The sequence below is a fragment of the Phyllobates terribilis genome, unplaced genomic scaffold (genome assembly GCF_046119375.1).
Source record: "Phyllobates terribilis strain yellow unplaced genomic scaffold, ASM4611937v1 Scaffold_3__8_contigs__length_932513732, whole genome shotgun sequence".
NCBI lineage: Eukaryota > Metazoa > Chordata > Amphibia > Anura > Dendrobatidae > Phyllobates > Phyllobates terribilis.
In genome coordinates this window covers 701,697,017-701,711,200 of record NW_027362763.1, presented here as the reverse complement: position 1 = coordinate 701,711,200, position 14,184 = coordinate 701,697,017, and the positions used below count along the sequence as shown (strand labels likewise).

Genomic DNA, 14,184 nt, shown 5'->3' with positions numbered 1-14,184 from the left:
AGGTAAGTATAGGTGTTTATTATTTTACTGTGGAAACACATAGAGATGGAGAACGAGTTGTCCGAGTAATGGACAACCCCGTTAAGGTTCTAACCCCAAATGCAGTTTGATCTAAAACAACAAACACCGCCATACTCTCCTTCCACAGGTCCACGGGCAAGTATCCGGTGTCTTGCATTGACTGGGGTGCCATTGGTATGTCGACATCCTGCCAGTGAGCTCAAAGGTTCTGCAAGTGTAGAAATTACGCCTCCTTCATAGCCGCTGAGCTTGCTGATTGGCTTTCATCGTGACAATGCCGGACTCTGTCAACAGCGGCGGAGACTCGTTGATGGACCCGGGAATGAATGTGAATGCAAAGTGGTTTCTTGTTTTAAAACAAACTGCAGCCAGGGTAGAAACTTAATTGAAAAGGAACAACCTCTTTAAGGGTACGTTCACATGATTTAATAGCGGCATCATACTTTTTTTTTTTTTCTCCACTGTATCGCTGCACATGCTGTGACTATGTTTTGCAGCGCACCATAAAGTGTGAACCCGACCCGATAGTTGTTTTCAAAGGTGTCGGCTATAAAAAAAAAAAAAAACCGCTTTACTTTGCTCTCAAGGACAAAGTGCTTTTTACCCTTTTGCCAGAATTGACTTTAGTCATTTGGTCTCTTTAATTTTTGCCTGTATCGACTTTTTACATGCGGAAGGAGCGAAGACCCGCTGCCCTTTTAATTCAGAGACATTACTGACCAAAAACATTATAATAAGCCTGAAATTGGTCATTTTAGCGTTGCTTTGACCAGCGGCTGCGCTCCCAGCGTATTCCTAACTGTGATAGAGTGAACACAGCGAGGGGTTTATTGAAATTTGTCAAAAATCTTGCTCTAACGCTTTTCTAATGGATTACCTGTCCGGCCACGCTCGCGGTCTCAAATTGTTTCAGTCACACTCAGGCACCCTCATGGTGACTCCAAGAAAAATAGAAAACTTGCCACCTGACAAAAACTTTTATTAATGGCAGCATCGGACTAATGCAGCATCTCCATTTTTTTTTTCTCTCTGTCTCCCCATATTCTTGACAGAAGGGGGAAAAAAAATGGAGACGTCTGTGATTTGTGGCTAAAGAACAATGTGTTCAGAGTCCTAAAAACTTATTGATCCAGATGAAAAATAACACAAGCAACTTTTTATACTTGTAACGGAATAAAGTATATGCTGTTGTTCATGGTAAATGTTTTCGTATAAATGACCTCTGGATCCTGACACACCTGAAAACTGCCGAGCCCCGCACAGTCCAGAAATCTGCAGATAGGGTGGAAATTACGTGCGAAACACAGACTGTAAAAGAAATGCTTGCAGAACTCAATATAGTCCCTTAATTTGGTCACAATGGACAAAGTAGTTTTGTTCCCAATAATAAAAGGGCATGCCGGAAACTGAGGCGCCTTGTTCATTTAGAGGTGCTTGTCTCACAAGTGGTGTGCTCCTAATCACAAATCATACTCCAGTCTGGTTACGGGAGTAAGATTAGTGGCATAATGTATGCTACTGCACGTCATGAATTTGACTAACAGATTTTGCCATGCCCCTGAGCACACTTTGTCACAGCTGGGCAAAAATATTGTAAAAACGTCAAAAGTCGCACCGTTATTGCACAGTCCCCCGTTGCGCCAAAATTCTCATATAAAGCTTTGATGAATTTGATGGCCTTTGTGTATGGAGACTAGTCTTGAAACCAAATAGCTCTTGCACAAAATTGTCAGAAAACTTGCATAGAAGATATTATTTCTTCCACCCTGTAGAGTTAAAGGGGATTTCCTTACTAAAATAATATTTCCACAGTGACTCGATCACACTGCAGTTTGAGCTTATTGCATATTGTCAGGATTTGCCAATGTCAGGATTCCCCTCTTTGGCCCCGATTTCTTTTTTTTTTGTCACGTGATTGTTCTTGTGCGATTTTCATACTTGCGGCATCTTTTTCTGATTGTCTTGTTGTTCTCTTGAGAGAAGCGGATGAGAAGCTAGTTGGCACAGGACAACAAGTTTGCAAATCACTCTACGTTGGCAGCAGAGGGGAATCCTGATAGTGAACATATTACATACCGTCAGTGCTCGACAATCTACAGTGCAATAGGGGCACTGCAGAAATCTTGGTTTAGCCCAGAAAACCCCTTTTAATATTTCAAGGTCTTGCTGCTTATTATGCAGGTAGAAAGCAATACAAGTTTAATAATCACCACAGAACAAGGGGGTTGTTGGAGGATCCTGGGTCACAAGCGGCGCAGTCACCTTTAATAATGTCTTGTGAAAAACATTGGGAACCCACATAGAGAAAGGCAGACCTACCCGAAAAGCCACCTTATTGACAACCTCGATAATGGGGAAATGGTCCTATAAACCTGAGTGCGAGCACAGGAGATAGTACCTTAATCTTGACATTCTTAGTAGACACCCAAACTCTGTCCCCACTTTGAGTTTACAACCTTGCTGACGACGCTTATCGGCCTGCCTCTTCATACTTCCCCTTCTTTCTTGAAATGGATACAGGCTTCTCCTCTCCCAAACCCTCCAGAGGCGATGGATAGTAGCAGAGACTGCCGGAAGTACATCGTCCCCGCCATCAAAACACTGAGACCTAGGATGGAATCCTAGATTACAGAGCAAGGGAAGCCCTCGTGGTGTCTATTGTTTAGGGCGAACTCTGCCAAGGCTAAGTATGATCCCCAATCATGCTGAGTATGGGAGCAAAAACCTCTTAAATAGGACTCAAGACATTGTTTGATTGGTTTGCTCCATTTGCTCATTAGTTTGAGTATGGTATGCAGATCAAAATGAGAGTTCTGACCAGAGGTGTTTACAGAAAGCCCTCCAGAATCTGGAGATAAACTGGGACCCACGATCGGAGACAATATTCATAGGAACCCCATGTAATTTACCACCTGAACAAGGAGCAAATCTACCAAGTCCTGCTCACTGGGTAACTGAGCCAAAGGAACCAAATGGCATTGTTTGAAAATCTGTCCACAATAACCCACACCGTAGTCATACCCTTGGAGTCGGGGAGATCTGTAATGAAGTCCATGGATATGTGGTACTAAGGACGTACAGGAATGGGCAAAGGGAGGCATCTTCTTCCTGGCACAGATCTCGCATGCCTTAACATAAGCTTCAACATCCTTACCCAAGGACGACCACCAATACTTTCTGCTGAACAGGTGACAAGTCCCCTTAATGCCCGGGTGGCCCACTGTAACCAAGTCATGACACTCTGAGTAAGCCCAACCGTAACTGCACCGGAACAAATAATTTATCATGAGGTGTGCTGGACGGAGCCATCCCCTGAGCCTTAACCACCTCCCAAGCTAAATTGACAGAGGAGACTACAATGCCATTTGGAAGAATTAAATCAGACTCCGTAGGATGAAGACTCCGAGAGAGAGCATCTGCCCTAACATTCTTGGTCCCAAGGAGGTAAGAGATCGAAAAACTGAATCTGGTCAAAAATAAAAAAAAGTCCCATCGGGCTTGTCTCGAGTTCAGTCTCTTAGCATTCTCAAAAAACAGATTCTTATCGTCCGTAATCACTGTGAATGAGTGCTTAGCTCCCTCAAGGAGATGCCTCCACTCTTCTAGAGCTAACTTTATGGCAAGAAGTTCACGATTGCCGATGTCATAATAGAGCTCTGGAGGAGAGCATTTCTGAGAAATAAACGCACAAGGCTGCAAATTTGTTTGCATGATGGAACCGTGGGAGAGCACCGCTTCCACACCTACCTCAGAGGCATCCACTTCCACCACAAAAGGCTTAGTCATCAGGCTGGACCAAAACCGGAGTGGAGGAAAAGGCCTTCTTAAGTGTTTAAAAGGCCTTAATAGCCTCCAGTCCCCAATTAGACACTTCTGCCCCCTTATGGGTAAGATCGGTGAGGGGTTTCACCACCTTGAAAAAACCCTTCCTAAACCTGCTGGTATTAATTGGCAAACCCCAAAAAGTGCTGCAATCCCTTGAGGTTAACCGATTGTGCCCACTCCAACACCGCCCTCACCTTCTTGGGGTTTATCTGAAACCCCATGGGGGACAGAATGAGTCCCAGGAACCCCAACTCCTGCACTTTGAAAACACATTTTTCTTTTTTGACATAAAGAAAATGATCCTCCAATCTTTTCAGGACTGTGTGCACATGGTCCCAATGTGCAGCCAGGTCTCTGGAGAAGACGAGGATATCATCGATGTAAACAATGACACAAATACCCAAAAGATCATAGAAAATATCATTTACAAGCATCTGAAACAGCTGGAGCGTTACAGAGCCCAAAGGGCATGACACAGTACTCATAGTAACCCTCAGGGGTATTGAAGGCCGTTTTCCACTCCTCCCCCTCCTTGATCCGAACAAGATTGTAAGCACCCTGGAGATCCAGCTTAGTAAACTAATTTGCCTTCACCAGTTGGTTAAAGAGGTCAGTGAAGAGTGGGAGAGGGTACTGATTATGTACAGTTATGCGATTGTGCTCTCGATAGTCAATACACTGTCTCAAACCGCCATCCTTTTTGGCCACAATAAAGAACCCTGCTCCAACCGTGAATTTAGAAGGGCAGATAAACCCATTTTTCAAATTTTCCTGAATATATTCCCTCATGGCTTGCCACTCGAGTTCTGACAGGTTAAAAATTCTGCCCTTAGGTAACTTTGTCCCCTCAATAAGCTGGATGGAACAGTCATAAGTACTATGTGGAGGTAATTTCTGGGAGGCCTCTTCGGAGAACACCTGTGGTAACTCTGCCACATTCTACGGGAACTGGGGGGTGGAACCTACAACCTTAGGAGGCTTGGTAATACAAAGGAATTGGCAGCTGGAGGACCACTTAACAATATCCCACCTTTGCCTGTCAATATTAGGGTTATAAGTGCGAAGCCAAGGAAGACTTAACACCACAGCAGTAGGAAGATCCTGTAAAATTAAAAAGCATGCCTCTTCCTTATGCAGACATCCTGTGGTGATAAATACTGGTTCGGCAGTGCAATACACAATACTCTGGGCAAGAGGAGAATTAGGAAGAGAAGATAATGTTATAGAAGCACCCAAGAAGATAAGAGAAAACTCCAACTCCTTGGCCACGACAGCATTTAAAAAACTTATCTCAACCCCGCAATCAACAAAAGCATAACCGTCCACACTCTTTCCGCTAAATGTGATAACAATAGGTAAAAGTAATTTCTGTGCTAGGGGTACCCGAGCGTCTAACTGGTGATCCCCAAACCCAGTTAGGCGCGGTTGTTTCCCGCTGGCTCCAGACGTGGGTATTCACGAACCAGATAGTGCAAGGAACCACATAAAAGACACTGTTGCCAATGCCATCTCTGCTGCCTTGGTTCCCAAGAGGTACCAACTCCACAAAGCTGCATGGGTTCTCCCTCAGCATCAGGACCGTCAGAGAGTATGGATGAACTCCGCATGAGGGACAATCCCGACATCTCTCCTGTCTTCTCCGATCAAGTCGCACAGCTAAAGTCATGGTGGCCTCCAACACCCAGGAGGAGAGTGGTGCACTGGCATATCTTTAATATGTTCATTAAGCCCAGACAGGAAAGTACAATGAAGAGCTGTGTCGTTCCACTCAGTCTCTATGACCCACTTATGAAACTGGGAGCAGTAGTCCTCTGCAGTGAGGTCCCTCTGACACAATGCCTTAAGATGAGATTCAGCTAAAGGCACCCAGTCCGGTTCATCATAAATCTGCCCCATAACCTTAAAAAACTCATCCACTGACGAGAGTATGGGTGGACCTGAGTGTAATGAAAATGCCCAAGACTGTGGATCCCCTCTAAGAACGGTAATAACAAGACCCACTCGAGTACTTTAATCCGGGCAGGAAACAGGGCGAAGTTGGAAATATAATTTGCACCCCTCCTTAAAATTATTAAATTGTTTCCGGTTTCCCCCCACCAAAAATCATGCAAGGGCACCTTAGGTTCTATGAGAATGACCCCCCCGCTGCAGGATTGGGGTTAGAATTTGCCTGTGTTGGGGGGACCACCTGAGCCAGGGTCTGGCTGTGCTGGTTCACAGTTCATACCAAATCCTGGAACATTCCCAAAAGACCCTGCGTCTGGTCAGTAAGCTGCTTGACCGGATCCATTTTTTTTTTATATCTATGGCTGTTTATTCTGTTATGCGCTTTGCAGAGGGAACCAGCAAGACTGGCACCAAACCAGCAAAGACGCTGCCACAGACACACTTGGCATAAGCTGCCCAGCTAGGAGAGCCCTTGAGGGCCAGGAATACTCTTCAATCAGCTCTCAGTAAATGGAAGGGGGACTTTGGCAGAGCCCTTCCCAGGCCATCTGTTGCCTGACAGCTGACCTCTGGTGATGTGGTCCGTGCCTAGTCAAGAACCAGGTGAGTATCTCTTCAAGAGCCCCAGGAAGTGTAACCAGAAGAGAAAATGAGAGAACCCCAGAAAAGATAACAACACTGCTAGCACCACTCACCACCACAGCACATAGGAACTGCAATAAACAGCAAAGGACTGAGCAGGGAGCAGACAGCCTAATGATCAGGTGTTGAATACCTCCCAATCATTCCTATACAGCCACCACTCCCTGCTAGTTTGAACAGCAGAATTGACAACATCCCACCACTGCATAGTTCCAGACACCGCAGCGTCCTGTGTTGTCTGGCAAACGGAGAAATCAGCGGCGTCACGCGTAGTAGCTATTCCTCCAGGGTCAGGACAATGGAGGCGCCTGCGACCGGAGTAGCGTAGTACCGGACCTGCTCCTTTCCCAGGTGGGAGCACAGAACCACGATTCCTAACATCTAATGAGTGTGTCAAAGGTCACTGAATGGAGGGGGAGCTGTGACATCTCCTTTTGTGATTGGTGCATTCTTTATCAGCTGTGTATAGAGATTTTACCTGTCATTCTAATCCTGCCTCTGATGATATTGAGCCTGCTGAAAACCCTTCCTGAAAGTCTAAAAAAGCCCCAGTGGCCAGCGTGAAAATTGCTAGATTGCGAATTTTATTTAATCAGATGTTCATAATGATCATAAAGAATTTTTATTTTCGAGATTACCTGATATTCAGCAATAAACCTCGGTCCCAGGATCAGCAGCTCCACTTTTAGTCCGACGGGAAATACTGGTGATACTTTCCTATGCCAGGATGTCATCAGAACTGTTTCAAATGGGGGTTGGCGGACTGTTCATTCATTAACTAAGCCCAGGCCGCTTCTTTGGCATGGCCAATGTTTAGACAAAGGGGCTGCCTTAGCAATCAAAAAGAGCAGCCTGCCCCCTTCACACAGAGCTCTGATGACCTCCCGGCACAGAGCACGATGAGGAGCTGCCAAATCTGGAACCGAGGGTAAAGGGCTATAATGTTTTTCCCCTTTAATAAAGTGCAATAGTCCTCTGTACTTGTATCATCTCCAGAATAAAGGAATCCTCCGGCTGGCAGCAAGTTTTCTCAAGCCCCTATCTAGACTGGACTATCGAAAGGGTGGCACTCAACGCAAAAGTTGTAGGGGGGCCCCATGGCGACAAAGACAAGATGGTGGCTGTCGCCTCGGAAAGCAGCATCATCCTTTGGAGCATTCAAGATGGTAGTAGTGGAAATGAAATAGGTGAGTCCTTTTATACAGTGGGTCAGACTCTTAGTTTATGTAGTCATCCGGAGTTTGACCCCTTTGGTTAGGATGGTAGATGCTAGGTCTATACACTGACACTGACCCAGGGGTTTACGACACATTTTAGGTACTTTGGCTCCCGATTCATCATTGCTGTTTCCCCACCTTTCTCTGGCTTTTTTAGTAGCTGTAGTATTTCCGCTTTTTATTCCCTATAAGATTTGCTCCACTTTTAATGTTTTTTCTTAAATATTTATTTATTTTTTTACTTTTCCTCAAGAACTTTGCTTATCCACATGTTCTAGACAGATTCATGAAATTAAATTTTTACCAAATGTCCCTTTTTTTTTTTTTATGGGTGCATCTCACTCCAGTAGAGTAAGGTTTCTGGAGGAGTTTTCAATTTGGCACATTTTTGAAACTTTTTATAAAGTTTTGCGACTTTTAGTGCTGCAAAGTCGCAAAAAAATGGTCAAAGACAAAAATAAAAACTTTTTTTTTGCTTTTGCACTGAATTCATGAACCGCGTACGCCATTTTTAAAGAATTTGGCACAATAAATGTCAGGGAATACCATAAAAGAAAAAGTGATTTCAGTAATTGGTGAATGGGACCCGCAGTGTCTGAAGTTCTGCAGCAGCTGCAGTATTATACAGTACATCTTCCTTTTATACCAGTGACCACTATAAAGCTGTTGACTAGTGAGAAGGAACATAATTTTAGACCCTGCAGAGGAGTTTTTTTGCTGTGGGGAGACCAACGCGAGAATAGACTTGGGTAAGGCCATGGTAAGCTCTGACACAAGGTCATCCTTGCTGATTTGAACCATAAAGTATATTTGTAAGTGCAATACTTTGAAAAATGGCACAGAAATAAATGTATGAAATGTTAAAGAGTAACTAAACTTTCAAGAAGTTTTTTTCACATGTGGCAGTTTCTTTAATTCCCTGAAAATCGGTGGGGGTCTGTGTTCTGAGAACCCCCTCGAACAGCTGCAACTCAGAGTAGCATTTGTGAAGTTGCAGAAAGCTGATCGGTGCTGCTCTCAGACGCCCACTAATCTGATATTTAAGATCTATCCTAAGGGCGCAGTCAGACGGCCATATAACTTGGACCTAGATCAGAACGCAGTGCACTGACTGGCCGGCGGCTCTCCCGAGCGTGACAGCCTCATGTACTGTATTTGCTGTCGCGCTCTGGTCGGGAGAGCTGCCGGCCAGTCCGATCTAGGTCCGATGTCTACAGCCATGTAAGTAGAAGTCATTAAGTTCTTATCCAAATCCAGTTTGTATAAAAAACTAAATAAATAATGGCGCCATTTTCCGAGATCTGTAGCGTCTACATTTTTTTGGGATCTGGGGCCGGGTGAGGATTTATTGTATGTCGAGCTGACGTTTTTATTGATACAATTTTGGGGTAGATACGATATACTGATTACCTGTTATTGCTTTTTATTGCAATATAGCGATGACCAAAAAAAATAAGTCTGGGGTTTTGATTTTTTTTTTTTCCCGTTTACCGATTTGGATTCTTTTTAGATATTGATAGATTGGGCGATTCTGAGGAGAAGCTGTGATCATCTGATCGCTTGTGCTACACATAGCAGGGTAGCAATAATCATCATCTGCTGTGGCCGGCATTCATAGGAGATCTGCAAAGACAAGCACGGGGTCTCCTGCAGACCCCCAGTTGTCATGCTAACCAATTGGTGCCCGCGATCACGTAATGGGGCGCCGATGGGCGGGGTTTGTGACGCACTTCCGGCGCACTCATGTTAAATGCTGCTGTCAGAGATTGCGATCTGCCCACAGCTGTTAGGGGCACATGTGCTGAGAAAGATGCGGGCTCATCGCCGGAGCCCGCACCAAAGAGGGGGAGGCGATCTATGACGTATAAGTACGTCCTAGATCGTAAAGGGGTTAAGAAATCATCCGAGCTGAGCATTGTTCACATGCAGCTTTGCGCGGAGCGGTCACATTTCTAACTGTACCCAGAAGAGCCATGTTTACCAGAAGTCGACATGTTTTTTTCCGACATTATCTGTCCGTACCGAGGCCTCGGATAACAAATGAATTCACCCCGAACTCGAGGCGGCAGCTGGAACAACAGAGCGGCAAAGCACAATAACTAAAGTCCTTCCAATATCTAAAAAGTACATAAAGAAGAAATTGATCATCTACTTTAATATCGGGTCCATTTCTCAGCGATGTAAAAGGGAATAAAGTTCTTCGCAGCTGGCAGAACAATCAGAACCGTGGGCACTAGGGTGAAATGCCGGGAAATTGCTTGTATCCAGCACAATTAGGTTTCCATTTTATTTAATAATGAAGTGGCTTTTTTTCTTTCTTTTTTTTTTTTCTTTACTCTGATTTGATGGCGGCGCTCGGACATGATCGTCGTGGGGACGCAAAGGTGATCTCTGCGACAACAAATCGTTTCTTTTCCAGAATATGAAGAAACACTTCAGACCCCGGGAACGGCTTGTAAGGAAAATTACAAAGCCTGGCATCTCTGTGATAGAGCTGTCCCCCAGGCAGCCCCGGCCTTCAATATTACTTACTGAAGACACCGGCAGCAGATTGCAGCTATAAGCAGTATTTTACGGAGAGGGCCCCTTAAGACAGGGACATGTCATTACTTATAGCAACTTCTCCCCGTGGAGAGCAGTCAGGATGCTTGAGACTAAGCAGGAGTGACACTTTAAATTCCTTCTGCCCATTCGAGCTGTCTTTCTTGATTTCCCTGAACCTCCAGCTTACCGGAGTAATCAATTCTTCTTGTTTTCTCCACCTTTTTATTATTTTTTTTTATTATTGTTTTTGCTGTCTGATGATGCTACGAACGCTTGCGATTAATTCTGCCATATAAGTAAGTGGGAGATCTGAATAATTTTGGGTCCTAAATAAGTATATCTGTACAGGTTGAGGCATTTAAAGTTATTTTTTTTTCCTATTTACCTTGAATCTTTTGGTCTCGTTGGCAACTGGAATATATAAACCGGCAGCAGAGCTGGAAAAGTGATGTTGCAATGTTGACTTAAAGGGGTATTCCCATCTCCAAGATCCTATCCCAATATATAGTGAATGTAATAATAATAATAATAATATTAGCAAATGCCTCCAATTCCAAATATAGTATAGTTCTTCTGATTTGCTATGTCACTTACCTCATGTGCAGGGCATTTCAGTAGCTTAGATATCCATGGTTACGACCACTAACAACTGTCACTATATGAGTGGTGGTAGCCATGGATACCTAAGCTACTGCAATGCCCTGCACATGAGGTAAGTAACATAGAAAATCAGAAGAATTATTCTACATTTCTAATTAAAGGAATTTGTTAATATTATTATTACACCTACAGTACTACATATTGGGATAGGATCTTGGAGATGCGAATGTCCCTTTTAACTTTGATACATCGGTTCCTCTTCACTAAGTTTGGTATGTAGCAGAGCTGGCATAGCGTTGTAGCAGAGTGTACACATCGAATAGAAACTGGTGTAGCAGAGCTGAGTATGCAACTGAGGCTCATGAACCAGTGTTGGAACCACAAAATGACACTGTTGTTCCCTGAAGCTTGACGTAGCAGTGCTGGGAGCTTTAGCCAGGTATATATAGACACGGATGGATTATGTCATCAGAGCACGGGAACCGATTGTACATCCTCACCACTGGACCTGGGACTGGTGAGTAACATAGTAGAGCGAGATCTGAAATTCAATCAATCCCATGATGCATAAGTACAGCATCACATGACCAGCTAGAGCCAGTCCCATCTTGCTTGCTGGGAGGACAGTGTGATTATTTTCTGTTTATTCTCCTAAATAAGCCTTAAGTCAATCGGAGGCCGAGCCATCTTCTCCATCATTATAAGAGTGTAAAAGGGGCTGTCTAATGATCATCACGATTGTGATCAGTTTCTGTCTCCCCTTGTTGAGAACTTGTGTGGTACAGATTGTGCAGTTTCCTCATATAGCATAGTCTTGTGACCCCCTTTAGAGAAGATGTGTGTAATTCCCAGTGGAGTGAGGGAGGTTTCCCATCACCAGTCCATGAATTTTAGATATTGGTCCTATTTGCTGCGATCCTGGTAATGTACAACTTTTTGGGATTACTGTGTGTCTAATTATTCTCGTATATTGATTTTTAGGCGTGTTCAACCTTGGAGTGCCAGTGGATGCGCTGTTCTTCATTGGTAACCAGTTGGTTGCTACAAGCCACACAGGAAAGGTCGGGGTGTGGAACGCCGTCACTCAGCACTGGCAGGTACGTACGCCGTCACTCAGCACTGGCAGGTACGTACGCCATCACTCAGCACTGGCAGGAACGTACGCCGTCACTCAGCACTGGCAGGAACGTACGCCGTCACTCAGCACTGGCAGGTACGTACGCCGTCACTCAGCACTGGCAGGTACGCACGCCGTCACTCAGCACTGGCAGGTACGCACGCCGTCACTCAGCACTGGCAGGTACGTACGCCGTCACTAAGCACTGGCAGGTACGTACGCCGTCACTCAGCACTGGCAGGTACGTACGCCGTCACTCAGCACTGGCAGGTACGTACGCCGTCACTCAGCACTGGCAGGTACGTACGCCGTCACTCAGCACTGGCAGGTACGTACGCCGTCACTCAGCACTGGCAGGAACGTACCCCGTCACTCAGCACTGGCAGGAACGTACGCCGTCACTCAGCACTGGCAGGTACGCACGCCGTCACTCAGCACTGGCAGGTACGCACGCCGTCACTCAGCACTGGCAGGTACGTACGCCGTCACTCAGCACTGGCAGGTACGTACGCCGTTACTCAGCACTGGCAGGTACGTACGCATTCACTCAGCACTGGCAGGTACGCACGCCGTCACTCAGCACTGGCAGGTACGCACGCCGTCACTCAGCACTGGCAGATACGCACGCCGTCAAACAGCACTGGCAGGTACGCACGCCGTCACTCAGCACTGGCAGGTACGTACGCCGTCACTCAGCACTGGCAGGTACGTACGCCGTCACTCAGCACTGGCAGGTACGTACGCCGTCACTCAGCACTGGCAGGTACGCACGCCGTCACTCAGCACTGGCAGGTACGCGCGCCGTCACTCAGCACTGGCAGGTACGCGCGCCGTCACTCAGCACTGGCAGGTACGTGCGCCGTCACTCAGCACTGGCAGGTACGTGCGCCGTCACTCAGCACTGGCAGGTACGTGCGCCGTCACTCAGCACTGGCAGGTACGTACGCCGTCACTCAGCACTGGCAGGTACGTACGCCGTCACTCAACACTGGCAGCTACGTACGCCGTCACTCAGCACTGGCAGGAACGTACGCCGTCACTCAGCACTGGCAGGAACGTACGCCGTCACTCAGCACTGGCAGGTACGTACGCCGTCACTCAGCACTGGCAGGTACGTACGCCGTCACTCAGCACTGGCAGGTACGTACGCCGTCACTCAGCACTGGCAGGTACGTACGCCGTCACTCAACACTGGCAGCTACGTACGCCGTCACTCAGCACTGGCAGGAACGTACGGCGTCACTCAGCACTGGCAGGTACGTACGCCGTCACTCAGCACTGGCAGGTACGCACGCCGTCACTCAGCAATGGCAGGTACGCACGCCGTCACTCAGCACTGGCAGGTACGCACGCCGTCACTCAGCAATGGCAGGTACGCACGCCGTCACTCAGCACTGGCAGGTACGTACGCCGTCACTAAGCACTGGCAGGTACGTACGCCGTCACTCAGCACTGGCAGGTACGTACGCCGTCACTCAGCACTGGCAGGAACGTACGCCGTCACTCAGCACTGGCAGGAACGTACGCCGTCACTCAGCACTGGCAGGTACGTACGCCGTCACTCAGCACTGGCAGGAACGTATCCCGTCACTCAGCACTGGCAGGAACGTACGCCGTCACTCAGCACTGGCAGGTACGCACGCCGTCACTCAGCACTGGCAGGTATGCACGCCGTCACTCAGCACTGGCAGGTACGTACGCCGTCACTCAGCACTGGCAGGTACGTACGCCGTCACTCAGCACTGGCAGGTACGTACGCCGTCACTCAGCACTGGCAGGTACGCACGCATTCACTCAGCACTGGCAGGTACGCACGCATTCACTCAGCACTGGCAGGTACGCACGCCGTCACTCAGCACTGGCAGGTACGCACGCCGTCACTCAGCACTGGCAGATACGCACGCCGTCAAACAGCACTGGCAGGTACGCACGCCGTCACTCAGCACTGGCAGGTACGTACGCCGTCACTCAGCACTGGCAGGTACGCACGCCGTCACTCAGCACTGGCAGGTACGCACGCCGTCACTCAGCACTGGCAGGTACGCACGCCGTCACTCAGCTCTGGCAGGTACGCACGCCGTCACTCAGCTCTGGCAGGTACGCACGCCGTCACTCAGCACTGGCAGGAACGTACGCCGTCACTCAGCACTGGCAGGAACGTACGCCGTCACTCAGCACTGGCAGGAACGTACGCCGTCACTCAGCACTGGCTGGTACGTACGCCGTCACTCAGCACTGGCAGGTACGCACGCCGTCACTCAGCACTGGCAG

General features: G+C 47.3%; 1 protein-coding gene across 1 annotated transcript in view; it reads left to right on the top strand.

Annotated features, from left to right (window-relative positions):
• KCTD3 (potassium channel tetramerization domain containing 3) overlaps nt 1-14,184 on the top strand; it is an 84,839-nt gene that overhangs the window by 26,052 nt on the left and 44,603 nt on the right. Inside the window, exons 9-10 of the mRNA XM_073671943.1 lie at nt 7,432-7,622; nt 11,778-11,893. Coding sequence (XP_073528044.1) covers nt 7,432-7,622; nt 11,778-11,893 — 307 coding nt within the window. The remainder of the gene's footprint in view (nt 1-7,431; nt 7,623-11,777; nt 11,894-14,184) is intronic.